The sequence below is a fragment of the Rhipicephalus microplus genome, chromosome 4 (genome assembly GCF_043290135.1).
Source record: "Rhipicephalus microplus isolate Deutch F79 chromosome 4, USDA_Rmic, whole genome shotgun sequence".
NCBI classification, from domain to species: domain Eukaryota; kingdom Metazoa; phylum Arthropoda; class Arachnida; order Ixodida; family Ixodidae; genus Rhipicephalus; species Rhipicephalus microplus.
This window is the reverse complement of record NC_134703.1, coordinates 43,798,530-43,825,937: the sequence shown is the minus strand read 5'-3', so window position 1 is coordinate 43,825,937 and position 27,408 is coordinate 43,798,530. Positions and strand designations below refer to the sequence as shown.

General features: G+C 44.1%; 2 protein-coding genes across 3 annotated transcripts in view; one reads left to right on the top strand and one right to left on the bottom strand.

Moving 5' to 3' along the window:
- Positions 1–4,426, bottom strand: part of Sbp2 (SECIS-binding protein 2) — a 71,311-nt gene extending 66,885 nt beyond the window's left edge. For both annotated transcript variants that reach the window (XM_037422830.2, XM_075892651.1), the window contains exon 1: positions 3,931–4,426. In XM_037422830.2, coding sequence (XP_037278727.2) covers positions 3,931–4,217 — 287 coding nt within the window. In that variant the 5' untranslated portion in view covers positions 4,218–4,426. The remainder of the gene's footprint in view (positions 1–3,930) is intronic.
- A 946-nt stretch (positions 4,427–5,372) lies between these two features.
- On the top strand, positions 5,373–25,737 carry D12 (YEATS domain containing 2 homolog D12). Its single transcript, XM_037422829.2, has 17 exons — positions 5,373–5,779; positions 6,405–6,502; positions 7,359–7,451; positions 8,112–8,321; positions 9,579–9,697; positions 10,162–10,332; positions 11,600–11,711; positions 12,017–12,061; positions 13,634–15,429; positions 16,551–16,633; positions 17,588–17,667; positions 19,019–19,160; positions 20,025–20,060; positions 22,691–22,995; positions 24,002–24,076; positions 24,696–24,769; positions 25,543–25,737. Exons 1-17 carry the CDS (start codon positions 5,680–5,682, stop codon positions 25,670–25,672), a joined length of 3,669 nt encoding a protein of 1,222 aa, XP_037278726.2. The 5' UTR covers positions 5,373–5,679; the 3' UTR covers positions 25,673–25,737.
- Positions 25,738–27,408: the final 1,671 nt, after the last annotated feature.

The window sequence follows — 27,408 nt, the reverse complement described above, 5'->3', positions numbered from 1 at the left end:
GGCGCGGGCTTAGCTTTGACTTACAAGAATTGTTTCGCAACGTGTGTTGTTGCTCCGATTACACGCGGACGCACAACAACGCCGCCAGAAATCGGAGCAAGTCGCGACACGACCTTCCAAGGTTTCAGCAAAACCTCGCTTCCTTATCAGCTGACACTACGCCTGATTTGACTTTTACAAATTTTCAGGATCACTGCGAGTGGACTAATTTATATGAACACTTAGGTAGCGACCATTATATACTAGAAACTACGCTGTCGGCAACTGTCACAGCTAGCAGGAAACACACTATAGTAGACTGGGATCTTTTCCGCGATATTCGTAAAGATGGGGGCTGCTGGGAAAATCTTGCGGATTGGAAACAGAACTTATCTAGCGACGTTAAGAGGGCCACAAAGGTCATCGAGACGCCGCCAGAGATTGGAACCATGGATAGCAAACTTGCCCACCTCTTCGAGGCCAGAAATGGCCTTAGGGAGCGCTGGAAACTGAACAAGCTCAATCGGCGGTTAAGGCGAAGGATTGCTGAAATTAACAGGGAGATCGAGACCTACTCCATGCAGCTTGAGAGAGCGCGATGGGAGGAGACATGCAACATGGTAGATGGACAAATGCGTGTTGGGGGGAAATGGAACTTGCTTAAACATCTGATGGGGCCCGAAAAAAGCAAGGGTAGTCAGTGCCGGGTGGTCGACCGCATAGTCAGCGCGGCTCTCAGAGACAGCTCAGAAAAGGAGGTTTGCGATATGCTTGCAAGCAAATATTTGCCGCTTAGAGGGATGGATCCCACCCTTTCCAAGCCCCCCCTCTATAGTGGGCGGATGCAATCCAAGCTTGATGAGAATATCACGACAGCTGAAGTTCGGATGGCGCTAATGGATCTCAATGGCAGGTCGGCACCCGGGGCTGACCAGATCACTAACAAGACTTTGAGGAACCTTGATGACGCCTCAATTGACTTTCTCACCGACCTTTTTAACAAACACTGGGCTGATGGCACGTTCCCCGAGGAATGGAGACATGCGGAGGTGATCCTCATCCCTAAGCCGGGCAAAAAGCCCAGCCTTGACAGCCTCCGCCCCATCTCACTTACATCTTGTGTTGGAAAGGTCTATGAGCATGTTCTGAATAATAGGTTCTGTGCATTTATCGAGGATGAGGGTCTCCTCCCTCCGAATATGGTGGGTTTCCGTCCACACCTCTCAACGCAGGATGTGATGCTTCTCCTTAAATCTCACATCATTGACGACAGCACTCGCGATGCCAGGGCCATACTTGGTCTCGATCTGGCTAAGGCGTTTGATCACATATCTCATGCCCACATATTGGAATCCATAAATGACATGAACCTGGGTGCGCGATTTTATAATTTTGCCGCTGCTTTTCTCAGTGACCGAACGGCTACTCTTAAGTTGGGGGAGCTGAAGTCAGAACGGTACGAATTAGGTTCACGTGGAACCCCTCAGGGGGCAGTCGTCTCCCCGCTTCTTTTCAATATTGGCATGACTCGCCTTGCTCGCGAACTGGACGAACTCGAGGGGTTGGAAAGTGCGCTCTACGCGGATGATATCACGGTGTGGGTCCGAGGCGGTGCCATAGGGCGCCTTGAGGACAGATTGCAGGAGGCGGTCAACACGGTTGAAAGAAACATCAGTCGTATGTCTTTAAAGCTTTCAAGTAGTAAATCTGAGCTATTAATATACAGGCCCACCAGACAAGGACGGCGACCTAAGGACTGGGTCCCCCCTGAGCAGGTGGATGTGACATTATTGACTGCTAGTGGGGCTAGAATTCCCAAGGTTAGCTGTATCAGGATATTAGGCATGCTCATTTCAGCGGATGGACGTAACACGGAAACTTTACGTAGATTAGAGCAACATACTGCGGCTACGCTTCGCCTCATTATTAGAGTTTCTAACAGGAAAGGAGGCATGAAGGAGGACAATCTTCTTCGCCTCTTTCATGCCTTCCTCATGAGTCACGTTCATTATGTTGCGTCTATGCATCACTGGCTCGCTGCAGAAAGGGAGAAGCTCAATGTACTGATCCGTAAAACTGTTAAAAGGGCACTCGGCCTTCCAATCCGAACTAGCACGGAGGGGCTGTTAGCATTAGGAATTCACAACACGTTGGATGAAATTATAGAGGCTCAACGCACGGCGCAGATCTCTCGCCTCTCGGTCACCCGGGCGGGTCGGGAGATTTTGGCACGTGCCGGAATTTCTACAATACTCCAGGAAGAGCGGATGACTTCTCTTGACTCCGCCGTTAGACAGGCACTCGTAGTTTATCCTATTCCTAGGAATATGCACCCTCAATTTAACGTCGCAAGGAGAAGGGCTAGAGCCAAGAAAATTTTGGAGCAGGTGCACTCGAAGTCGGGATCGTCGACCTTCACGGACGCTGCGCGTGCGGATAGGAATCGTTATGTGGCCGTTGCGGTCTCTGAGCGAGGTACAGTAATGTCGGCATGCTCTGTCAAGGCAACCTCCCCAGCAATAGCTGAACAGGTATCCATCGCACTAGGGCTTTTGGATTCATCCCGTGTTCAGATCTACTCTGATTCCCGTTCGGCGGTTAGAGCCTTTGCCTCTGGCAGGGTCTCCCCACCTGTTGCTAGAATTCTCAGAGGTAGGACCATCACTCCACACGAGATCATTTGGTTCCCGGCCCATATGGGCTCCACGATCAGCGGCATCACCAACTCCAACGAATTGGCCCACGCCCGGGCGCGAGGACTTGCCTTCCGCGCGGGGCTTCACGGCCCTGGCACGTTGGACCGCTCCGCCCCGCCCGGGGCCGATCCTCTGGATGGGGGTGCGGCTGATCGAGGGTCGCGGGACGTTCTAGCGACATTTAACGAAGTCACTTCACATTATCGTTTGAGTCGTAGGGTCTTTCCTCCACCCCATTCGCATCTTACCAGAGGACAAGAAGTCACGCTCAGACTACTACAGACAGGGGTTTACCCCTGCCCAGCTAATGTATCTATTTATATGGATATATCTCCTGACTGCCCGGACTGTGGGTGTGTGTGTACATTTGAGCACATGATGTGGGACTGCCCCCACATACCCAAGGAACTCAAGGCGCAAATCATCCCAAGACAAGGGTTTTATTCTGCCATCAAAAGTACGGATCGTCACCGTCAGCTTCGGGCAATCCAAGGGGCCCACGATGCCGCAGGCAGGTACTCCCTGCCTGTTCCAACGTGGGAGCGGCCCGCAGGGGCGTCGGGGTAAAACCCGACTCTCCTCCCTCGGTGTACAATAAAGTTATCTATCTATCTATCTATCAGCTGTAGTTACGACACACGACGCGCACGTGAGGCCTTTGTCGCCGTCAGAGACAAGTGGTCGACAATGCGCACGCTTCCTGGCTTTAATTATTCATTTTTTTCGGGATAAAACGTTTTGGCACCAGCAGCTGCCATTCTAAACAACTTTCACCACGCCATGCACCGGAACAACGCGGCGAGGCGGGCGACGGTAAACGATATGCGGAATGAATCGACATGCTTGTTACTACGCTTTGACCATCCACTGCGTTTCCAAAAGACGCCATGTATAAAACGCCACGTCGCACACGTGAACGGACACCAGAGCAAGTGGTCCCACGCTAGCGGTTAAGCGAGAGAGAATTTACTTGATACGCAGCGGAGGTCCGCCGCAAAGAAACAAACACCAAAAAGACAGGAATTAGTCACCAAGCGCAGCACAACGACCCGCAAAACGGCGGGCGCTCTTCGCGTGCCGTTGCCCTCCGAGTTTTAGCGCGAACTCGCTCGGCTCTCTACACAAGATTCAATCGGCCACAAGAAAAAGCGGGCTAGTTTGAGCGGGTGGGTTCAAAGGAGAAGGGGCAATTCGGGGAAAGGTCGCCTCGGCAAAGGACTAGCGCGAGGTTCGGCAATTGTGAAAAGGCGCTTACGTGATGTAGAAGGTTTGAACATTCGGAGGAGGCAGCGGCGGTGGGTACGTCACGTCGCCATCAGCCACAGCAACTGCGGCTGGGGATGTCGAGGCAGCAGCGAAGGGCGCTTGTGGAGTTCCCGCTGCCAACACGGACACAGCGAAGTTCTTGGGCACGAAGGGTGACGCGTCGGGAGATAACGTAGACCTCTGCGCCACGGGCTGCAGCGGGTCTGCCGAGGCTGGCGCGGGAGGCAAAGCGAAAACCACGGTACCCTGCGCGCTCACGATTCCACTGCCGGACATGATTTGATGTGGGATCTCACCGATGATGGGTCGTCGAACGGAGAGAAAAAAAATGGGGATGGGGGCAGGGGGGTTGGGAGATTTGGCGACGGTGGCGTAACTTGCTAAGGGTCACAGCGGCTCATGCCAGAGGGCTGCTGCGGGAAGGGCTCGGTGCTAGAACGTAGATATAAAACAGCGTTGTTTCAGGCTAAACTGGACATCATCGGGGGAAGACAACAAAACGCGGACAACTTAAACCAGCCCACAAGCACCTGCACACGAGCAATGGTCGGCGCGGTGGCAAATTTTCTCCCGTAGCGCCCGCCGCGCCACCTACACCTCGCGAGCTGCTCGAGGGCTCGAGCAATTATCGGGAGCAACTATGGGCAGCTACGAGCTAACGGCCCTAACGACCATGACCTACTACACTCCTGACCTGTTCAGATAGCGGGGTTCCTATGGGAGCGCGTGTCCCCGCTCTCGTTCAATCGCTCGCCGTAGGTGGCGCTACCTATAACCTGTTCGTCTGTTTCTTTACGGTTGTTTTGTAGGCGCTGGTATAAGAATGCCTGCATTCTGCAGTGAACTGGCGGCATATATGTGACTATTTCTTCCCATACATTGCTGGTTAAGCAAGGTGTTCAGAGCGCTTGAGTATTTATAGCACACTGGTTGACAAACGTGGGAACCCGTAGATTTACACGATGTAGGGCAGCCTATGCGTGGTCGCGTGCATTTTATTGCAAAAAAATTCTGAATGTCTTTTAGTATTATTATTTCTGAATAATTCTAAATTTTGGATCATAAATACGCACTACGAGTGCTTTGTTGGTCAAAATTTGACCACAAAGAGTGAAGATGACGTCAGCGAGCAGGTGCTGCCTAGCGCCACGCCGCTCGTAGGTTACGGCCCTAGCGGCAGAAGGTATGAACTAGAACGTGGGCGCTGGAAGAGGTGCTCTCTGGGCAGGTCAGGAGTGTAGTAGGTCATGCTAACGACTAACACCTTAAAGCTTGCGTTTAATCCGGGCACAATTTCCGCGTAACGTTCAAGGTTATCTATTTTCTTTGTTTTTTTAAAGTTATGTATCTTTTATTTATTTTATTTAAAAGCACGTCAAAACTTTTGTTTGTGTTAGTTGCGTTATAGCCTCGCACATGGCGCCCCAGTCGAGCGTTTTAAGCATGGCGGCGCCCATGATATAATGTCAACTTTTTCAATGAACATTGCAAAGTGCAGCGTTAGAAGTGGCTTTTTATTGTTACTCTGCGCAATAAACTACTCTAAAGTCATATGAACAGATAAAATGAGTCTTTAATATACATCGAGTGATCTGACGGAACGTTTGTAAATGTTTTTTCATCGAGGGAACGTAGACGAAAGGCACCCCCACCCCGCTCTTGATCTCTGACACAGGGACCACTATCACGTTTGTTTTCATGTTTTACTCCCCTCCTTCTCGCCTCCTGTCATCGCAGCATGTCACAGGGGCAGAAGAGAGCCATCGACCAGGATCCAGACTACGAGTCTATTTCTCTGCAGGCGCAACAGAAGAGACTTAAATTGCACGAACAAGATGGTGAGTTCATCAGCTACCTCGACGCGGTACGCCAAATAAAGAACACTCGTGCAATATAATTGTTACACTTGATTTATTTCGGTTCGACATCGGCTTAAGCGGCACATCTCATGCTGCTGAAGTATGCCGTCGTTGCTCTACTTGAATGTGTTGTGGTAATATGATCATGAAGCCGGCATGTTGTGCTAGTGTTTAGTGGCCAAGAAACACAATGTTCGGTGTGAATACGATACTACAACGGCATGAACGTCGTCAGAATAAGACAACGCGCGTAGCAACGTCGCATCGGGGTGTTAACTACGGAGAAAATGCCTGCTCTTGAAGTTTCGCATTCGTACCGCGGCTACTGTGAGCTTTGTCGCCAAGTTTTTCCTTGTCGTGAACGATCGTGTGTTCATGCGGTAGCAAACCTGCGAATGCCAGTTCTTACACGCATAAAATGTAATGTTAGTTGGTAATAATATATGGGCAGCGTCAACTGTGCACGTGGTAAATGCAGTTTCTCATTTATTCAACCTTGCCTAAAATGTGTATCATCTTGCGTAATATGCAGACCCCTTCTATTGTCGCCCTGACCTGCATGAATCCGGGTCAATTATCTGTTGTTGTTTTTCCACTTCCGCAGCCAAGGAGGCCGCTGTCAAGAAAATTGAGCAGATCGTGCGAAACCAGTTCTGCAATGAAATCTCAGCCCGAGAGGCTGAATTGGATCTCATTAACAAGGTTTGAACTTTACGGCTTACAGCTGCTGATAGTGACAGTTTTGCTAATGATATTATTAGATATTGTGTACTGTTTAGATTAACACGTTATCCATTGAATGCATTTATCAGCTTTTGCTTCAGGCCTTTTCGTCTGCTATGGTTAGTAGTAGTGCTTCCTCTTGTCCATGTGCATTGTTCAGACTACAACTGGACCATTCAAAATGCAATACCAACATACCTAAATCGTGGCACTCATTTGCTTGTCCTTTCACTTCTCTATAAAGCAGCCAGTTGTTCGGATGGTGCTACACATACCCTGCTTGGAAACTGAGAGTCTTTGAAATCGGGTCAACTGCAAACCTGAGCACGTCATAGCAACATACAGAAGATTTCGTTCATGCGTGTAATCAGAACCCAAATCGCAGAGTTGTGAAAGGAATTCTGCTGCCCTGCCACCACCACTGTGCAGAAATGCAGAGGGTGGTTTTAGGGAGCTGTTTATGCATAGTGACATATATAACACTGAGAGAGACAGTTTTCCTGATGGCGATGAAGGGTTTACAGAAAAACAGCATTGTTTGCCTGTGTGTGAATTAATTTTATTTTTTTAGTCTTCTTGTGTTCATGCCCATCAGTTTTATAACAAATTCATCGAGGCTAGAATACCATGTAGAGCTTGCTCACACTTCATCCCTTTGCACAGTTACGTCCATACTATGGGTCCACATTTAGGCTGTTTGGGTTTTCTGCTTCCATGGTTGGTGTCAAATTATCGCGCCTAACATTGTTTGTGGGAATAAAACGACACCTTTAGCTGGCAGTGGAGCAATGGAAAAGGATACAAAGGGCAGTGTGTGTTCATGTTGGTCTTTCAGAGAATCTACCAGGCCCAGCTGATGCTTGATCGCCTGCGCGTAGGCATCATTACCAAGTACTATGCCACTGGTGGACAGGCTGCAGTGGAAAGTGTACGTGCTCTTTACTCATACTTCGTTAAACTGTGTCCATGTCATATGGTCCACTTGTACAGTTTTCTGTCCTGTCGCACAATTGCTCGTAAAAATTCCCATGTATGCTCAGTGTGCGTTAAGTACGATGTGCTGTAAAGTGTAAAAGTTCAAACATCGTTACTTGTTTGTTTGACTGCATTTGCGGTGTTTGCAGTACCCGAAAATCCAGCATGCCACTTCCTGCATGACTCTTGAATTGCAGAGGGTACTGGCAGCTGGCAAAGCATCATGACGTCTGACGTAATTCGTGAAATGTATGAATCAAGTAGAGTGCACACATAACACAAAGTGGCGCTCAGCTGAGCCCGGACTGCACAAAAACTAGGCAAGAAAATTAACAGGCACAGTGTTACGTTATATGGGATTTTATTTATCTGTGTTATGACAGCAGGTTTCCAGGTGTCCTCGGCTACTGTTATTGTGGGCCTTTTGGAAAGCTTCTCGGCGGTTATGCAAGGCAGGGAAGCCTGCTGACCGCAAACTTGCTACCGAAGCTGGCCTTCATCTTGGGAAATTATTCATTCTTTAGCCATAGCTCTTTTCTTTTTTCGAGTTGCTTGTCATTTAGTAGAGTGTGCCTTTTCATGCTTATAACCTGTAAATGCGTGCCTCTCTTAGTGTGGAACGTCGACCCGTGGTGGCTGGGAGGATAGCCAGCAAGCCCTGGCCAGTGTACATCCGACTGTCCGCAAGTTCCTGGGAAAAGCGCCACCTGCCCACTTGCAAACTAACGAAGGTCATCACCAGAACCATGCAGAATTGAGATCCTCACTCACTCTGGTCACGGAGGACTCCAAGGAAGGGACTGCTTCCAGGCTCGCAGTGAAGGCAAGTCTTGTTTGTTCAACATAACATTGGACGCACATTCGTTGTCTGTCACTTTGTGCGTACTGAATGGGAGCTATGCTGGCTAAAGTTAATGTAGATTGATTAATTGTTTGATTGATTCAGTGAGTGAGCGAAACACACATTCAAGGTCCTAAGGCAGTGCAGAAAGGAGTGACAGTTTGTTGAGCAGAAATATACAATGGTCAAGTGTTACTAAACATGTTGCTAGATGATCCGGAAATTTCTAGTGTCAGTGATGTTGGCAACAGAGGCAAAAAGGCGGTTTCGTTGAGCGGTGGTTCTAGACACAAAAAAAAAAAAATGGTGTTGATAGTGCGGCGATTACAGCGACGAGTTGGCAGGCTCACTTTGAAACGGTGATCATTTCAAGAAGACAGAATATAAGGAAGTGAACATGGGTGATGGAAAAGACTAAGGCAAGGGTATTTGGTGGACAGGAAGAGTTGAGGTGGATTTTAGGCGTTCATTAATAATGTAATAGATAATAGGTGAGATTACATACAAAGACATACCGGATTTCTATTAGAAGCAACTTCTCTTGTTCTCCCTTCATTTTACTTTTTCATAGCATTTCGTTATTTAACATTCATTTGTGACTATTTTGTCAGCTCCCTAGAATGCTCGACCTGGTCAAGAAAAATATAGACCTGTAAGTAAAGAGGTACCATACCTCTCGTTTACGATTGTAGAAAGCAGTGATTCACTATTACTGTAATTTTATAAACAACTGTAAGGTTACTGTGCTTACTTGAAATTAAAGCGAGCTTTTGTTTATTTATTTTTTTCAGATTTTAACGACGTGAAGTCGGCCCTCACATTTCAGTTGAATACCGAAATTCAAGTTGTCTAAAAAGTCCAACGATGCGCGCAGTTCTTTTACTTTTGTTTCATTTTTTCTCCCGAGCGCAATGAAAAGTCGTCCTTCGCACTACAATCTTTGTGGCATTACAATCGATAAACACGGTATCACTTGAGGCCATGCAATACAGTGTTGTTAATATCATTCAGCAATGCTGACCAGGCATGTGCGGGCATAACTTATTTCTGCTTGGTGATAAAGATGTTTAATATTTAGTGTTGTGTTTGATGATGCTGCAGTCTACATATTACGCTTCTTCTACGATTGAACCTGTTTATTGCTAAGCCATTTCATAATAATGTAGCAGAAAAGAAGTCAGAAATCTGCACAAAATAAGATTATCGTGCATCACAAAATTAGTCCCTTCCTTCTCTCAGAATACAGCGCAGCTCTCCGAGAAAGAAGCGGAAGCAGGAAAAAATACGACCACTTCAAGAATCAGCAGAGGACCTCGATGCAAGGACAAAGTACGAGTTATTGTTGGCAACGTCTCCAAGTAAGTTTTGCTGTCATGAACAGGTTATCATACTAGTAGTCTCTTCTCTAGTCCCTATCCTAGCGGTATCTACCTAGAGCCCTTTTTTTTTTGCAAGTGAACATTTTTTTGCTCTCTTGCGTTGTTTACAACTATGTGCTACATTGCAGTGCCAAAGATCGGGCATGTTGGCATTCCATAGTTTGCCTCACAGTGCGCACAAGGACAAGAAAAGTCCTGCGTTCATGTAGTTCTCTCCTCGTATTTCTTATTTGGTGCCGTGTTGCAAACCATTTATCAGCCTTGTTATTTCCTTGTGAGTATCTTATGGTATTTTACATGCCAAGACTAAGAAGTGATTACCTAACACACCATAGTGGGCGCGTTCAGATTAACTCCGGGCTCCTGAGGTTTTCGGACATCCACACGCAAAGGTAGTTAGCGTACGTTATAATCTAACAAGCAAGTGCTTCTTGCACGCACAGGTACATTCCACTTGACAGGCGAGATGACGGTGGTGGAGATCAGGCGACGCACAAGTGGCTAGCCTACGTGCGGACAGCACCGGAGGAGCGCTGTACCATCAGTGATCTGGTGCAACGTGTACGCTTCTTCTTGCACCCCAGCTACCGGCCGCACGACCTGGTCGAGATCACGTGAGTGTTGCCTCATTTATCCTGGTCTCCCGAAGTGTGCATGTCTTGGCAATGATTATTCTGATCTGAAACAGGTTCAAATTGTGTAGCTTTCCTTGTTTCTTCCCTGGGGTTTTACACCCTTGACTGTTCTCTGATTTGATTGATATGGGGGGTTCAACATCTCAAAACCACCATAATATTATGAGAGGCGCCAATGTGGAGTGCTCCAGAAATTTTGACCACCTCTGGTTCTTTAATGTGCACCCAAATCTGAGCACACGGGCCTACAGCATTTTTGCCTCCATCGAAAATGCAGCCGCCGCAGCCGGGATTTCATCCCGTAACCTGCAGGTCAGCAGCCGAATACCTTAGTCACTAGACCACCGCAGCAGGACCTTGACAGTTTTCTTACTGGATATGTTAGTGGATATATTAAACATGCTTACCAGCATGAGCTGCTAGATATGCTACTGGATGGACAACTTAGTCGAGACTGTTGTGGAGCAGCCAGACCCCATCAGGGGCCTACGGTGGGTGTTGTGGTTGGTCAGCAATTTGGTCCCACCCTCAACAAGCCAGGCATGTGCTGAGACAGGAGGAGAGTGTAGTGCCACACTGTGGATCAATATGTGAGATAGTCATGCCATACTGGCTAGAAGAAAGTAGCAGCATCGGTCAGAATTGTGCCCCGCCATGGTGGTCTAGTGACCAAGGTACTCGGCTGCTGACCCGCAGGTCGAGGGATCGAATCCTGGCTGTGGCGGCTGCATTTCCGATGGAGACGGAAATGTTGTAGGCCAGTATGCTCAGATTTGGGTGCACGTTAAAGAACCCCAGGTGGTCAAAATTTCCGGAGCCCTCCACTACGGCGTCTCTCATAATCATATGGTGGTTTTGGGACGTTAAACCACATATATCAATCAATCGGTCAGAATTCTATTCAGCCAAGTTTACTTCATAACTATAGAAATTCAACATGCCCGTTTTTTTTTTTTTTTTTTCAATGTGACTTCTTGGTTATGGTTCTTCTTTTGGATTACACTCTGCAGTGTGCATTTCACGAAAGGATTGACTAGCTTTTGGAATAGTGAACGTAACAGCTGTCATAACAGTGTGACAGGTATGACACATCATGAGAATGAATATGCATTATTTCATCTGCACTTCTGTGCAAAACATGTCTTTGTTAGACGCGTCGGAGAACTTTTACAATGCGCCAAGTACATCACTTCCGTTCGCCATTGAAATCCCCTGTTAATGACGGTCGTATCTGGGTGTATTCCAGGGAGCCGCCGTTCCAAGTTCAGCGCAAGGGCTGGGGCGAGTTTCCGCTTCGAGTGCAGCTGCATTTTCATGACCGCTGGACGAAGCATGTCGACATCATACACCAGCTCAAGGTTGTTGACCTTTCACTGTTTCTCTTTCTTTACAAATCACAGCAGCTTAGTCACTACGAGGTTTCACCGCTGATGTTGTGGTCATGGATTGGATATCAGCTGCAGCAAACACATCTGGATGGAGGAGTTTAGTAAATTGCAGTCTTTCACCATAGTTTACCTGATTTTTCCAACTAGAAAAGTAGGGTGCGGTAGCAGCAAATCTAAATCACTATTAAGGAAAGGGCAAAAATTAAAATAAATTGATTGTTTCTATGACATGTATGCATTGCCCTTATATTCCTTTTTTTTCTATTATTTTATAGCTGGACAAGACTTACACAGGTCTGCAAACACTCGGAGCAGAAACGGTGAGCTTGTGCAAACATGATAAGGTACACTAAGCGCACACAGGCTACATAGTGTGGTTAAAACACCTCTTCAATGAAATAAAGCTAGATGTTCAGTAAGCACTCTTATGTTTCTTCATGCTGCATGTAACTACCATCAAACTCTGCGCATGTAACCTTGGTCCCTGTTCAAGGGAACACTCATACATTAACAAAAGCAACATAGCCTAATGCTACCCATACTCCTATTGATGAAGGTTCCTTTATACAGTTCATTAGTCATATGTTTTTGCATTAAAATTTTGTCTCTTGTTCATTGCAGTCTTTCTGAGCAATAATTGATAATAGAACGGAAATGGTGAATTTCCTTTAACAGTGGAAAAGTGTGTACAGTATTTACAAATTCAAACAAGAAATCAAATCCCGTGCTATAACAACTGGTAAGCCTAGTTATTTATGATAACGACAAGATATTTTGACGTTTCTGGGCTTTAAAGATAGTGTTGGCTCTGATCTACATGTCTGAATTAAAATTATGTCGGTATGACCCGAACTAAATATGGCTGAAATGAAAGTATGTGTGTTACTTAGCTTCAAATCATTCTTTTTCAATCTGTGAGTCAACATGTCTGCAAATTTTGTCCATATGGGCCGATTGGATGCCTCCTTTGTGCTGCTGCTCTTTGTACCAATTAAGTAATCTAGCAAACAATCAGTGAGGTTCCACACATTCAGAACTAACTTCTCGAGCAACATTGTTTTAATCTCAAGTTCAGTGCTAGCCACAGTTGCCAAAAAGCAGCTTTAAAATGCGACACCTCTTGCTATGTAATCCCACATGCCTCGTGAAATTGTAACTTGTAGTGTGTGAGCTTTACGAGTTGTCATGTTACTGGTTTTTACGGTCGCATCAGCCTCCTCTGCCCATTGAACTAAGCTCCAATAAACGCGCGAACGTTTCAGAAGTATTAATGAAGACATCGTCTTTTATTGTTCGCATGCTTCACTGCAAGATTGAAACCGCAATGGCATTTGCATTTAAAGGGAGAAAAATGTGATTTTTCTTGCATTAGTCAATTACGCTTTCACAGTACCAAAATTACCATGCTTGGCATGCATGGTGAGTGAGAAAACATGCAAAGAGAATACAGATGGTGATGCCATCTTGAAATTGCCGCACAAATCATTGTGATGCCATACATGTAGACAGCATCTACAGAAGCATATGCCATTCCTAATCAGTAAAAATGAAGTGCATTGTCCTCTGAGGAAGCTACAGATTGAACATACCAAGTTTCAGAAAATAATGTTCAGTCATTGCCGGCCAAAAGGATAAATACACTTTGAAATCTGTGGTGTCACGTGTCGAGATTCTGGCATGTAATATAAAAATGAAAGTTTGAGTGTAGTTTTCTCATCTATTAATCGACATATAATGGTTAAAATAGTGCCATTAGTTCTGAATGTATAATTTATCAGTCTAAACCAATTCATTGCGTCACTTTAGTAACCCCTTAATTAGGTAGAGTTTTGTGCTCATACTGAACAACATACAATACCATGGGAAATTCTTGCATTTTTCATGTACTGCAGGTTGTCGACCTCTGGTTGCCTGCCTCAGCAACAAGATCTGAGAACGCATCCACTGCTGCTAAAGAACTCAGCATTTCTAATGGAGGCGTGAATAACAGAAGTGCGGAGCCAGACAAAAAAGTGATGCAGTCAACTTCAGCACCAAGCAATGAAACCACTGTTGCTGACAAAGTCGAAAATGAGTCTAAAATTTACATGGTTGACTCCAAAAATATTTCACCAGACGATCCAGCATCGCAACACGCAGAAACTTCCAGCACGACAGAATTTGCGCATGCTGTGTCGTCAGTCCTGCCAACTGAACCGCCCTGTGAATTGGCTGAACAGATGGAAACTGAGCCAGGAGTCAGCACCGACAATGCGGTCACCGATTCTTGTACAACACAGCTAATGGAAGTCGGTATCTCACAGTTGCGAGAAGCAAAGGAGAGCGTTAGCAAAGCAACTGCTAGTACAGTCATACAAATACCATCACCAACAGTATTGACCGGAACAGCTTCATCGCCTGTCGACATTGCACCTAAGCCAGTACTGTCAAAGGCCTCTGTGGCAGTTAGTCCAAATGGTGTCGTCTCACCAACATTCGTGAAATGCACCGATGCCCTTGGTAGGGTGCTGCTCATCCCAGCAACATCACTCCTCTCGGCTTCCAGTTCCCTTGTACAACAGGCAACAGTGTCACAGCAGCCATCACTTTTACGGACCAATAGTGCTTCTAGTGTAAAAACAGCACTCGGTGGCACAAAGGTTTCTGTTAGTACTGCAGTTTCTGCGGCTGTTCCGAAACCTTTGAGCTTGGTGCTGGCAAGTCCCAGTATTTGTACTTCAGGTGCATCAGCTGTGAACATTGCCACAGTTGCGGCTACATCAGGTACTTCCGCACTCAAAGGAAGCACTGCCATTGGAGTGACTCCAGAGACAATGGCTCCGTTTTTGTCCAAAACACCGGTGAAAGCTGCCACAGTCACCGCCGTTCCATCCAGTATGCCCAAGGTGGTAGGTGCAACAGCCACGAATGTTCTCTCGAACGTTGCGACTCTTCCACCGCCCAAAAGCGGCCTCCCGGCTGCACCTTGTGCTGTTGGCAGTGCTAGTGTGAAGAAGGTAGTTTCTCCGGTAAGAGTGATTAGAGCCACCCTGACGTCACCTGCTGCAGGTGTGAATAGAACAGCCATGCCTGCCGGCACCCTTTGTGCTGCCTTTCCACCTGCCATAGAGGGTACAAGTGGTGCAGTGCTTCTTAATACTCCTTCCAGTTCAGCGGGCACAGCACCAGTGCTCCCGAGCATCAAGGGTGGAATGGTGTCGACAGTGGCAAACAGAACAAATTTGCTCAGTGTTGTCTGCAATAAACCAGCTGTCACTAGTGCGAGTGTACCGGCCCCTGTCGTGCAAGGTGCCTCAAAGCAGCTCGCGACCATTGCTACCACTGCAGGAAATGTCGCTTACAGCAAACCTGCGTCTGAAAGAACTACAGTGGTGATGCCAAAGGCAGCACAGTCAGTGATGCCGTCTACTACCAAGGTAAAATCTGCACCGAGCACATCGACTTATACATTAGTCATGCTTCCCGGTGCTGGTGGTAGCCAAGGCCAGTTTGTGTTGCTCCCAACAGCATCTGTCACACCGACAGTCTCAACTCCAGTAGTTCACCAAGAGAAGCAATCAACTCAACCATCTGCTTCACCAGGGAACCAAAATGTGCACAAGATTGTGTATCCTGCTGCCTCTTTGCTGGCCCAGCCTGAAAAAGTGGATCCGGTGAAGGAAATGCGGGACAAGCTGGATGCTATTAGGTTAGAGATATTGCTTCAGGTCCCTTTCTCTCTTGGAAGGCTGTAAAGAGATCATGTCTTTTATTGTGATATTTAGTGACTGAGGTGTTGCATTGCTAACTAGTTATACTGGTTGCAAATTAACAGGTGTATAAATACAAGAACACCCATGTGCTTAGACTTAGGAACATGTTAAACAACCCTTAGTGGTCGAAATTTCCTGGCTGCATTTTCGTTGGAGGTGAAAAAGCTGTAGGCCTGTGTGCTCAGATTTGGGTGCACGTTAAAATTTCCGTCAAAATTTCAGGAGCCCTCCACTACGGCGTCTCACATAATCATGTGGTGATTTTGGGATGTGAAATCCCACATATCAATCAATCAATCAATTAGTGGTCTAGATTAATCCGGTGTCCCCTCTTAGGCACACCTTATAAAGAGGACATGGATTAGGTTGCTAACATATGAGATATAAATTTTTTAAGGCTGGTATTTTTCGTAACATGTTTGCACACTTCAAAAACAAAATAATCTTGATAAAGTGGTTTAATATGTGTATTGCTGAGTGCAAATTTAATATGGTTTAATAAACCTTAAGTATTGAAATCTGCTTTTATGTCCCCAATCTGTTGGGCATATACAACACCGGCGACAGATCATTCGAGTACTTTGCCTCAATTTTTTATGAACTCTCTTCAACCACTTGTTCCTTGCACAAATGGCACATTCGACCTCAGTTGTGGGAGATTCTTGTCGTGCAAATGAGTTCAGCGGGAACCCGCAATGGGGAGAAAGGGTTAAGAAAAGGAACAGAGACAACCACCAATTTGTAGTAGGAAATCTCTGCGCAAAACTTGTGCCCATGTGCTTCGAGTTGTTGATGAATTCGCTCCCGCACTGTCGATCGCTAACTTCCTGGTTTGCTCAATTGGTAGAGCGACCGCCCCAGAGAGGTGTTGGTCCCGGATTTGAACCCTGGACAAGGGCGAATTTTTCGACAACTAAGAAACTTTTCTTTGTTTTCCTTGTGGCTTCGTGCTGTGAACAGTTGGCTGCCTTCTTTTCATTTCGTAATGCTTGTTATGATGTCATAACCAGGCTGCAGAGCATAGTGTGGATTTTAAATCTACATTTTTTGTCTGCAGGCTTTGTAACTTCAAGGATATGAGAGAGGCTCTGTTTGCAGTGGTTGCTCATTTTCCCCTGGTCGGTGTCACGGAGTTTGAGAGTAAGTGGCCAATGTCTAAATCTTGATTGTTGTAATTTTCCTGCTTCACTCATGTCTTTTCTGACAGATTCTGAACCAAAGTGCACTGCATGCATGGTGGCTTCATGGCTGTTGCAATCTGTCACCTAAAGGGAGCTCTAAAGAACGGTACTAGGAACTCGTTCACTTTGACACCTTTCGGGTCTAGTGACAAACGTTCCTACGCACTCATACTGCAAAGCATCGGGTCCCTCGTAGTCACGAATGGTCACTGATAGTCGAAAAGCGACTGTCTTAAATCAGCCACTCTCTGCTTGTTTTGATGTCACATGACTACGATATCAAGCAATGAACCAAAACATTAGCTTTTTGTCCAGTGGACCATATGTGACAATTCCTGATTGGTTGCTGTGCAGCAAAAAATTCGTGATCAACTTGGCTGCAACTCCTCGAAGAGTGACCTTTGTGGATGAATCGTGAACCAACATTACTCTTTCTGAATCATATTCATTGATTTTGCAGCAAGAAATTTGCTACTAGAAGAAAAACTGAATGCCATGCCTTCATTTCATAGATTTTGTGCCAAGACGGTACATCAGTGAAATATCGTAAACATAGATATATATCTTTGCACTTGGCTCGTTAACTGTGCACAATCAGTTAATGAGGCAACTTGATATTGCCTTTAATTAGTACAGCAACCATTTTCAACTATATGCATGTTGAACTGATCCAAATGGTATGGCTCTCATGGTCTTTTTTATTTCATTAATACATTGCCACATTTATCAGGTTACGTCATTTTAATATAGAATATAAAAACTCCTGTCATTGCTGTATACATTATCTGGTATTACTAAAGACCACGAAAAACTTCCTAGGTTGGAGCACTGGTGTACTAGGGAAAGTCAAGCTTAATTAAGTGAATCTATTTTGAATATCTTGACGTGATTGCACAACCTTCTCTGTTTTCAGAGCTTAGCTGCTTTCCATACGCTGCCATTGATGCCACAACATATTTTTCGTGGCCTCTGCCCAAGCGGCGGGCTTCAGAGGTAAGGGTAATCCACTGTTTGCAAAACTTTCTTGCAATATTTTAGCTCTTACAAACCAACAGTAAATACTGCGACAGGTTCATTTTTCAAGTCACAACAATATTTAATGCCATGATCCCAGAGCATTTTGTTTGTACATTTTAGCTTTTCCATAATGTGTATTGATACTGGGCATGTGCGAGTAGTAAATTTTAGGTTCCAAGCATAGAAGCAAATAGTGATTTAGTCAAATGATCTTGAATTGCGTTTAAGTAGTATATGTCCCATATAATAAAGAAAAATGAGTGTATTTGACATTATCCAACTAGCCTGCACAATATTTTTGAAAACAAAACAAGGCATGTGCAATTATAATTCTTTCTTAGTTCAAAGGCAAATGTAAGCAACTTTGAGTATAGAAGCAGGGTTTAACTTTTAGCAGAATGAATTTTATAACCTGTAAATTATGATACATTTTAAATTTTACTATACTTAGAGCATATAAGTCGATGTAACGAGCTTTTAAACTTAAAAAGAAGAATCGATGTGTTGGTAGTATGTTCTTTTAACCTTGGAGCAGGGCTTTGCAGCAGTGCGGAATTTTTCTGAATAAAGATATTAACGGTATAGCAAACCTTTGCTGCAGTGAAACCATCTTTACAGGGAATCACATGCAGTTTGTATATGCCTAATCATCCATTTCCAATACTTGAAAAATTCGAACAACTTAAATCGCCTTGAAGTGAATTCAAGTACTGCAATATTGGTTCGAATATTAGAAGGGCTTGAATATTTGCATATGCTTAGTTAATACCCAAAGTATTTGTATGACAAGATCCTACACACCTGTTATGCATGCAAAAAAAATAAATGTGAAAGATATCGCAATGAAAAGAAAGACCATATCCTTCTATGTACTGTCTCGCTCATCACAGTACGCTCATTCTTGTTGCATTGCAATCACCTTGGCATCTGCCGTGGCAGAAGCGCGACATATTTTTCTGGCCTTTTCATCCCACAGTTACGCTAACTTTGTCACCATGGGCTCTTTATGCCTGTTTTTACAAACCAACTTGATCCTTATCTCTCATTTTTTTTATCGTTCTCATGACTTTAATGTGCACTGAGTGCTTGAAAATAGTAAGCAGGGCAATAAACAACTAAGGTTCGTTTCTGACAACAGCCTTCATGTTTGCTTATGGAGCATATCAAAGTAGCAGAAACGGTAAGTGAACTGAGCGGTAAGGGTAAGCTTGGTTTGCGAGTATGGGCCTCAAACTTTTTTTTCGACGCATCACACACCTCATGCTAAACCTGTTTTTGTTGACTCTCCGACTGCACCACTCTCTCCACTGTGGATCTTACCGGGCAGTGGATGCGGGCTTGTGATGTGCGACGGACTCTCCAGCTTCTGGTGGAACGCCAGCAGCCGTCCTGGTCTTCGTCTTGTCTCCCATCTCGGCGAGCCATCGTCCTACTCTGTCGTCGTTTTGGCTTTACACCCCTGCACGCTGGTAAGGAGCAAGCCGAGACAGGACCGTGAAATTTCTTGAGAAATGGTTTGGTTCGCATTCACGTTCGTGCTTTATTGTCCAAGCATTGTGAAGCACACGTATTATTAAATATGAATCCCTGCCAACGCACTCAAGCTTCTGTTCCAGTGGTGTATTATTACACCCACATTGTCTGGTGCTCGAGGAAGAGGCTCCCTGGACATTTAATCTCCTGTTGTTTTTCGGTCTTGTATTTGTGAGCAATCAAAATGACATTGAACAACGATGCTTGAACTCATTTTATGTCAAAGGAAATGAGACAGCTTGCCCAACCACCATTTACCCTCTATAGAGGGGACATTCGTACAAAAACGGAAACACATTGAAATAATTGTTTACCCAAAATTAGCTGCGTGTCATAAAGAGTCACTGAGTGGTCTGCCAAACTATCAGCAGCTGGAAACTTGCTTCAGCATATTGAGAATGCTACTATGTGTTTCACAGCTAATCGCCTGCCTGAATCAAAATTTTGAGATGTCATATTCAGCTTAGCGGAAATTGTATGATGCAGTTTTCAATTTCAAAGAAATGAGGCATCTCTCAACAGATTTCTTTCACCTCGACTGTTTGGGTCACTGTTGCAAAAACATTGTACAAAGCATTTCATTGTCTCATTCTTGCACAAACGATGTACAAAGCATTTAATAATAACTGTCTAGGACATCCTAATCTGGCACTCGCATTTCTTTAGGAACAAAAGTATTTCTTCTACTGTCGCTCGCTTTGCATTACTGCTTTTTGATTTGTGTAAAAGGAGTTATCACAGCCTGTAAATGCGAGTATCAAATGCGACTTACAGGCTTTGAAATTTTTTTTTTTTCGCAGACATTGGTGGTGAAACCGAAAAAGCTGACATTGGAGGTAAGCATAACTTAATGCCCAACAACTTCATTGCAGAGAGTTTTCAGTCGGCAAATCACAATTTTCTTTTTCTCTTCCATCAAGGTTGTCCAGGGGATTACAATGTTGCAGCAGTGGCGTTTGTTGGTGGGGACAGAAACATAGCCTGCATGGGAGCCTCGCAATGTTTTAATTTAATGCGTGTTTCACGCTGGATCAAGAAACAAGGGGGGGGGGGGAGCCTGAGGGTGTGTGATGGAACGAGCACCATGAACTAAAGTCAGGGCAGTTCCAATTAAATTTAATTTATTGATGATTAAGTTTTTTCGCCTTGCTCTTCTCTGAAGAAGTGGGATGTGCCAGCAGCCACTGGAATGCCATTGCTTACGGATAATGAGTATGACAAGGATGTTGGTGCTGAATGAATGGCACGAACTGCTAGCAAACAGGCCTCTAATATATAGAACTCCTTTACAGCCATGGTATCTTCAATGTATCAGTTGTGTGGATTAACCAACTTATTCGAAGGAGGTTCTTGCCCCCAGGACGAAGCACTGTGTAGTTAGAGGGACTATGAGACGGTCGTCCTACTAACTTCAATTTATAACTGTCCTCTTGAGTAGGTGATCCAGTAAGGTCAGCCCCACAAAAAAAAAAAAAGATCTTGGCCATTATTGCGCATTGTGACCTGAAATTTTAATTCTAAAGCACTCCCTTTAAACTTGTCTTTCGAACAGTAACCTAAGTGTGGGCATGAGCTGTGTGAACTTGTTTCATGACGTCAGTTGGCACATGCAGGTGTGGCTGCCATTTCGTCAGTTCTGAAACAGTACAATGCTAAGCTAGACGTATTGCTTCTTACACTGTGATATCCAACAGCATGATGAGTTCATATAGAACGCAAGAGTCGAGTTCAAAACATAGGTGTAATGTAGGAATGGGGGAATAGCGAAGTTGAGGTTCAAAGCAAATTGGAACAAATTGTGATTTGATCAAATAATTTCTAATTAAATAGTTTGAACCGTACATATCACATATTTTAAAGAGAAATGAGCATTTCTGTTATATCCCACCAGACTCTCACGATATATTTTTGAATTAAATCAGGTTGGTTTCATGTCTTACTTTTTTTGAAAGTGTAAGCAACTTATATAGTAGGAGGAAGTTCTAAGCACTAAAGTTTATTGCATATTATTAAAATTTGCTATACTTAGCACATATAAGGTCATATAGCCCACTTTAAAGTTTCAAAAAAGAATATTAATCTGTTGCATGTTATGCACATTTCACCTTCAATTGAATGAGACAGTTTGAGATTTCTCTTGGATAGCTGGTTTGATGGTGCAACGGCAGCACGATGTTGTGAAGCCACTATTTTAATGGTTTACATGCAGCAAATAATCGAATACTTTGAAATTACAGAATTTTGGAAGTCTCGATGAAGCATATTCTAATCCTACATTACAGTGAAATCTCATTACAGGGAACCTCAGATCAACGACTTTTTCTAAAACCCCCTTCAAATATTCATTGGTATAATGTCAAAATATTTCACTATTACGAATTCCAGAATACTGAATGTTTCAGAATAACGTATCAAATTTCATTGCCCTTATATCTCAACAACACTTCGAAATAACGAATAGCAATTTAAAAAATTACTCGCATCTGTGAAAATAATGCCCAGCTCAGTACTTGCCACTATCAGCATCATCAGAACGCCAGCGTCTTTCTCTATGCACCTGTGCTATTCAACTGTGTGATAGCTCTATCACCATCTCCTGGTATTTGTTTTTCTTGGCAGGCTTCGTGCCCTTTCCCTCGCTTTCGCCAGGCAGCTTCACCTAAGCACTTGCTACATGGCTCTTTTCTAGCCTTTGGGTTGCCTAGCTCGTGTACTTCGTTCGTCTTGCATACGTGTCTCTCGCACTTACAAAACTTTTGGGTTGGTGGTTGAACGTCTAAATTTTGCTTTGGAAGCAGCACGAAAGGAATGCTACGACAGTGAAAAATGCCACGCGAGTGACGAGCGGGGGCAGTCGCCAGTGATTACTCATGCACGCTTCAATAATGTTCGAACGCTGCACACAGTTTGATGACAAAGCATGGAAGTCAGCTTAGCTCATGACCGATAAGATTCATGCCATTTGTCATAATAAGAAACGGCAGCGAGAGTGAAGACGATGTTAAACAGTGGGCACGAAGCAATGCGAAGAATCTGTATCCAACGCCGATGCTTTGCAGTGCATAAGAAGGATGCGTGCGATTGAGGGTGTCTTTCAGCAGTCGAGCTGCACCCATTGGGATAGGTTGTGCTCTTCCTCGAATAAACGTGTACTGGTTCCGTATTATTTTGTGTTTGTTTGGTTCTTCACGCTTAATAGAGCATAACGCAGCATCGGTATGTAACTCACATGGTTGCATTTACGATTTTTGCGCGAATTTCTGATAATTTCAGTACTACGACTTTTCAAAGTAACGAATGATTTCGAGGGGTCCTTTGAGATTTGTAATACCGAGATTTCACTGTGTCTGTTCAGAATGCTCGAACATTAGCTCGTGCCCAGTGTCGTGACCCCATTAACTATGCCATTACAATGAATTGGCTATCAACCCAACTGTAACACCTGCACTATTTTTTTCTCTCACAGCTGTGGATTCTGGTGCTCACGACAGCTACTCTGAGCCAAGTGAGCTGCTCTCCCAACTTGCCAGTGCTGCAGAAGGTGCCCACGAGGATACAGGTGATGTTGACGAAGAGTTAGATGTGGTGGGACTCAGTGGACCTGACAAACTTGACAGCGCCTTCGGGTCAAGAGAAGCCGAAGCAGCTTTGCAGAAACAGAATACCACATTGCTGAGTGATTCTTCACCGGAAAAATTCCTACCACGCAAGGCAAAAGTTCACTTACCGCTGTCTCCGAAAGCTGCCTTTGTCCGAGATGCTGCCTCAGAGGTACCCACCTGCATAATAATTCTTGGGTTTTGCAGAGTCCTAACTGCAATTTAATCATAAAGCGCGTCTTGTTGGTGAAATTCAGATTTATTTTGATCCCGGTGATGCTTTGATGTGCACTTAAATGTTCAGCATGAGAATATTTTTGCCTATAGCAAAAGGACACTTTTCAGTATTCATTAAATATTAAAATTTTTGAATATTGAAATCTTATGCTGAATATTATTTAGTGTATATATACCACTGTGTTGAACCTGTGAACTGCATTTAAAGGGGAAATGCATTCTGTTCGAAATTAGGCTGTGGCGAAACAGCTGGGCAGTGAATGTGGTCGTATTCAAATGGTAGCACCACTCAAAAATAATTGATAAAACCTTAAACCAGGAGTCTCATGCCCACTTCAGGTAGTGTTCTGCAATTACGAAATTTATTGCAGCAGGCGCCGGGAGGGTAGCTAGCTAACATTGCTATTTTAAACGAGGCCTCTTTCGTACCTCACACTTTAAGTCCTTTGGGAAAGCGATTCGGTGTCGGTATTCAAGAACCGTATTGACACCGATCTCCAAAATTGAAATTTTGGTTTCACGGTTTTGTTTCAACACATGGTGACTGGACGGGGGGAAGAAAAGACGCGCGGCTGAGCCGCTTATGAAATGTCCACGGTCCACATGTTTGAGACTCCTGGCTCAGAAAGACACTTCAGTGAAACGTCATTTCAGTTCAGGCTGATAAATTATTCTATTGTCATTATGTTAGTGGTAATATGCTCACAAAAATCATAGAAAATAGAGATGGAAGTAGCATTCTTTTAATTGTGCACTTGCATCCCCAACACCAGAATATCCCTTTAAGACTCCCTTTGAGGTGCCCCTTGAGACACAGGGTGGGCTTTTGTATGTATGCATGCACCAATATAGGCTCAGAAAAGTGTGACAATGAAACTGCTGCCATTCTTTTCTTTGCTGTATTTATTGTGAAATCTGAGCGTGTGCCTTATTTCCAACAGGTCGGTGTCCACCTCAGCAGCTGTGAATTAGAGCCTCGAATCGATGTCCCGGTTGTGGAGGAAATGATTGTCTCCGTAAGTGTGTCCAATACTTTCTGGCTGGTTGTTTGGGTGGTCAAACTTTATGGACTTTATGAATAGCCTTGTGGTGGTGGTGGTGTTATCAGTGCTCACTGGTGTAATTTTTATTTTCTTGCATTCATTATTGTGTGTATACAACACATTCTCATAAAACTGAGGTGCCTCACTCTCTTATGTTTTTGTAAGCTCTGAACTTATTAGAAACATTTGACTGGTTAAAGATATTATGTAAAGCTACCGTTAATACCACTGGGGATGCATTGATCATCTTGTCAGGAAAAAATAGAGTGCTTGACATGCAGGACTCATCAGGCACAGATAAATGCATAGATCCTGCTATATTAAAAGTTTCTGGTATCTGTATTAGTACACCTGTAAGTCTACACTAAAAAAAAAAACACATTTATTCGTATCGGCTTGTTCGTGACCATAATGTCAGAAATTAGGGTAATTTTGTTGTGTTTTTCAATGTAGACTCATATGCAATAATACAGGCGAAGTTAGGCATTTTTATCATCTCAACTCTGTATTTCATGGTAAAATACAGATGGCTTAGTATAGAAGTGCTTGCTCATTGGTTTGAATTTTTGTATGAATAACTTATCACTTGCAGGCTTGTAAAAACTTTGCGACGCAGTTGATGAGGAGTGCCCTCAACATGGCCTTCAAGAGGGCTTCTGATGAAAGGTGAGTACGTTTGCCCGAGTGGTTGGGACAGAATTAATTTTTGTTCGTCCTTGTGACAAAGACTTTCACTTATGGCATAGCTTTTGGTGTGTAAAATATGCATCGTGTGTAAGCGGTAAGACCTGTGTTCTTTATGAATTGAAGCTGTGTTTTGTGGTATTTGTTATAATCCATCCAGCAGTCACAGCTGATTGCGACACTCCTAGAGCTTTCCAATTGTGAGCCCGAAGTTATTAAATGCACTTCTATTTACTAAAGGCTTGCCAAAAAGCTAGTCAAATGCCATCACGTTCTATCTGCGCAAGACACATTTAGATGCCAACCAAAGTGAGCAAATATATTTATAAACTTCTCATTTAATTCCAATAATGAAGTCTTCACTTTACATCAGGAAATGGTATTGGAAAAGCATCAAGGCCTAATCTTGGTATTTTCACGCTGGCCATTTACAGCTTTTCTTTATTTGTAATTATAGCTACGCCCATGTAACAGTGATAGAAAATATCTGCTTGCAGCAGCTTTACTAGAAAAAAAAAAAGAGAGCAGGAATTGGGCATTGAACTAATTATTCTTGTTCTTTTTTTTTCATGGCAGTAATGTCAGCTGTAATATTACATGGTTTACTTCGACATAATTCATTCCATACATACACTTTTAAACTATAAAAGCCAGATGTACTTGTTATGCCAGTGAGAAAATGGTCATTGCCACTTTAAGAGTGCTCCTGAAGAAGTTGTAGTGCAGTGTCTAATGACTGCTTCACGCATACACAGGATACCGTCAGTAGTGACTCTCGAGGACACGTACCGTGGGATACTGGAAATAAAAGAGTGCAGTTTCCTGACAAACGAGAGCCTCGGCATCGAAATAACAAGGGAAGGCGGTGATGACACCCATCTCTAGCAACTGTACATTCAGCCATCTTGCACGTGTAATTAAAGACCAAATTAATTGTGGATACCTGTGAACATTGCGTGTTTGTTTCATTTACTCAGTGAGAGCGTCGTTGCAAACGACCACACAGTCGTGCCCGCAGTTTCCTGTACCAAACACTCGAGCAAACTTGGGGATTGCAATTCAGATTCATTACTTGACACCTAGATGCTTACAACATACACTTTATAGTTGGGTTACAAAGCCTATGTGATTTTGGGAAGTCACTGCACTGAATGAATTACCTTAAAATATTTGTTGTATAAACCATCCTGTTCTACTTGACAGAACCTCACACTATATAGAGGCCAGTGGTCACTGCACTAGATTGCCTTGACTATTTGTTTTATAAACTAACCTGCTGTACTTAACAGAGCCTCACACATTATAGACACCAGTTTTTCTAGTGTTTTTAAATATTGGTGCAATACTTTTTTGTGTGATGTAAAAGAGTTGAGATGTTCCATGAATATATCATAGCACATCTATCAAATCTATCTGTTTGTTAGAGACCATTTATATGCTATAAAACCAGAAACAGCAAGCTGGGTGAGTTGGTAAACAAAAGAAAAAAATATTATCCAGAAAATTGCCTCAACTCCACCCCAAGAAAAGGACATGTCTGGCCACACTGGCACATCGCAGTCTGGTACAACATCAGAAGGCAGCAGCATTTCTACCTTTAAAGGAGATGCACACAAGACTGCACCATTGAGGGTACACCAAAGACTGATATCATGAGTCAGACGGGCAGTAATCCTGCTCACAGAGAACTTTTCCGAGAGCATGAGTAAGACAATTTTTTCAGTTTCAGAGGCAATCAGCTGTCACTCTGGTCACCTGGGTGGGACATCTCCTGCCTTCACTGTACCAGACTAGCAACGTAGCTGCAGTCACACTTAAAGGGACACTAAAGTCAAATAACAATTTACGTCAGAGTGAAAGCTCGATGTCTGACAACATCTAAAATGACAATATTATGAACAGTGCCCTACTTACCGAGAAATTAAGGTAAATGCTCAAGAACTACAGTAGGACATTTTTGAAATGATCCCGATGGCATCAGACGGACCACCTACAATTAATCACTAGTAATCGATCAAATTGCACTAAATAAAGACCCTTCCGTGCATCAAGAGATGCAATAAAATGCTGCTTGTTCATTTCTGTTTGATTCATGAAAAAAAGAATCGCCGGAATGTTACTATGGGAAATGACGCGAGTGGTTAAAAAATTCAATTTTCACGTGGTTACACGGAATAGGTTGTGCTATCTAGTGGAGCGCAGTCGAAACAAAAACGTCTGCTATCTCGAAGCCAATAGCGGGAAAATGATCAATGGCCGTCATTGCTGCTGCTACTAGCACAGTGAAGTCAGACAACGCTGTGCACGGCAACAGTGACGTGAGACGGTCAGGTTGGTCCGCTTCTAGAGGTGGGTAATTTGAAGTGCGCTAACCCGATTCAGACCGCTGAAACGCGATATTATTTCAAAATAGGCCCTCTCTTGGCACAAATGTAACACTACGAGGTTTCTGGATTGCCATTTCAACAATCAACGTCGACATATTAGTTGCCTTTAGTGTCCCTTTAAGTTAAAGCTGTTATTGTGCAGGCCTATCTTACTTCACCACACCAGGAGCTTTTCAAATCCTGGGTGGCAGGTCCGATGTGCATTGCATACTGGCCGGTTTCCCCAAAAGTGCA

Excerpts from the sequence above, each read along its gene's own strand:
- D12 (XM_037422829.2), top strand. The coding sequence starts at position 5,680 with ATGTCACAGGGGCAGAAGAGAGCCATCGACCAGGATCCAGACTACGAG. Across the intron at positions 15,430-16,550 it reads GACAAGCTGGATGCTATTAG|GCTTTGTAACTTCAAGGATA; the intron begins GTTAGAGATATT and ends TTTTGTCTGCAG. Across the intron at positions 22,996-24,001 it reads TCCGAGATGCTGCCTCAGAG|GTCGGTGTCCACCTCAGCAG; the intron begins GTACCCACCTGC and ends TATTTCCAACAG.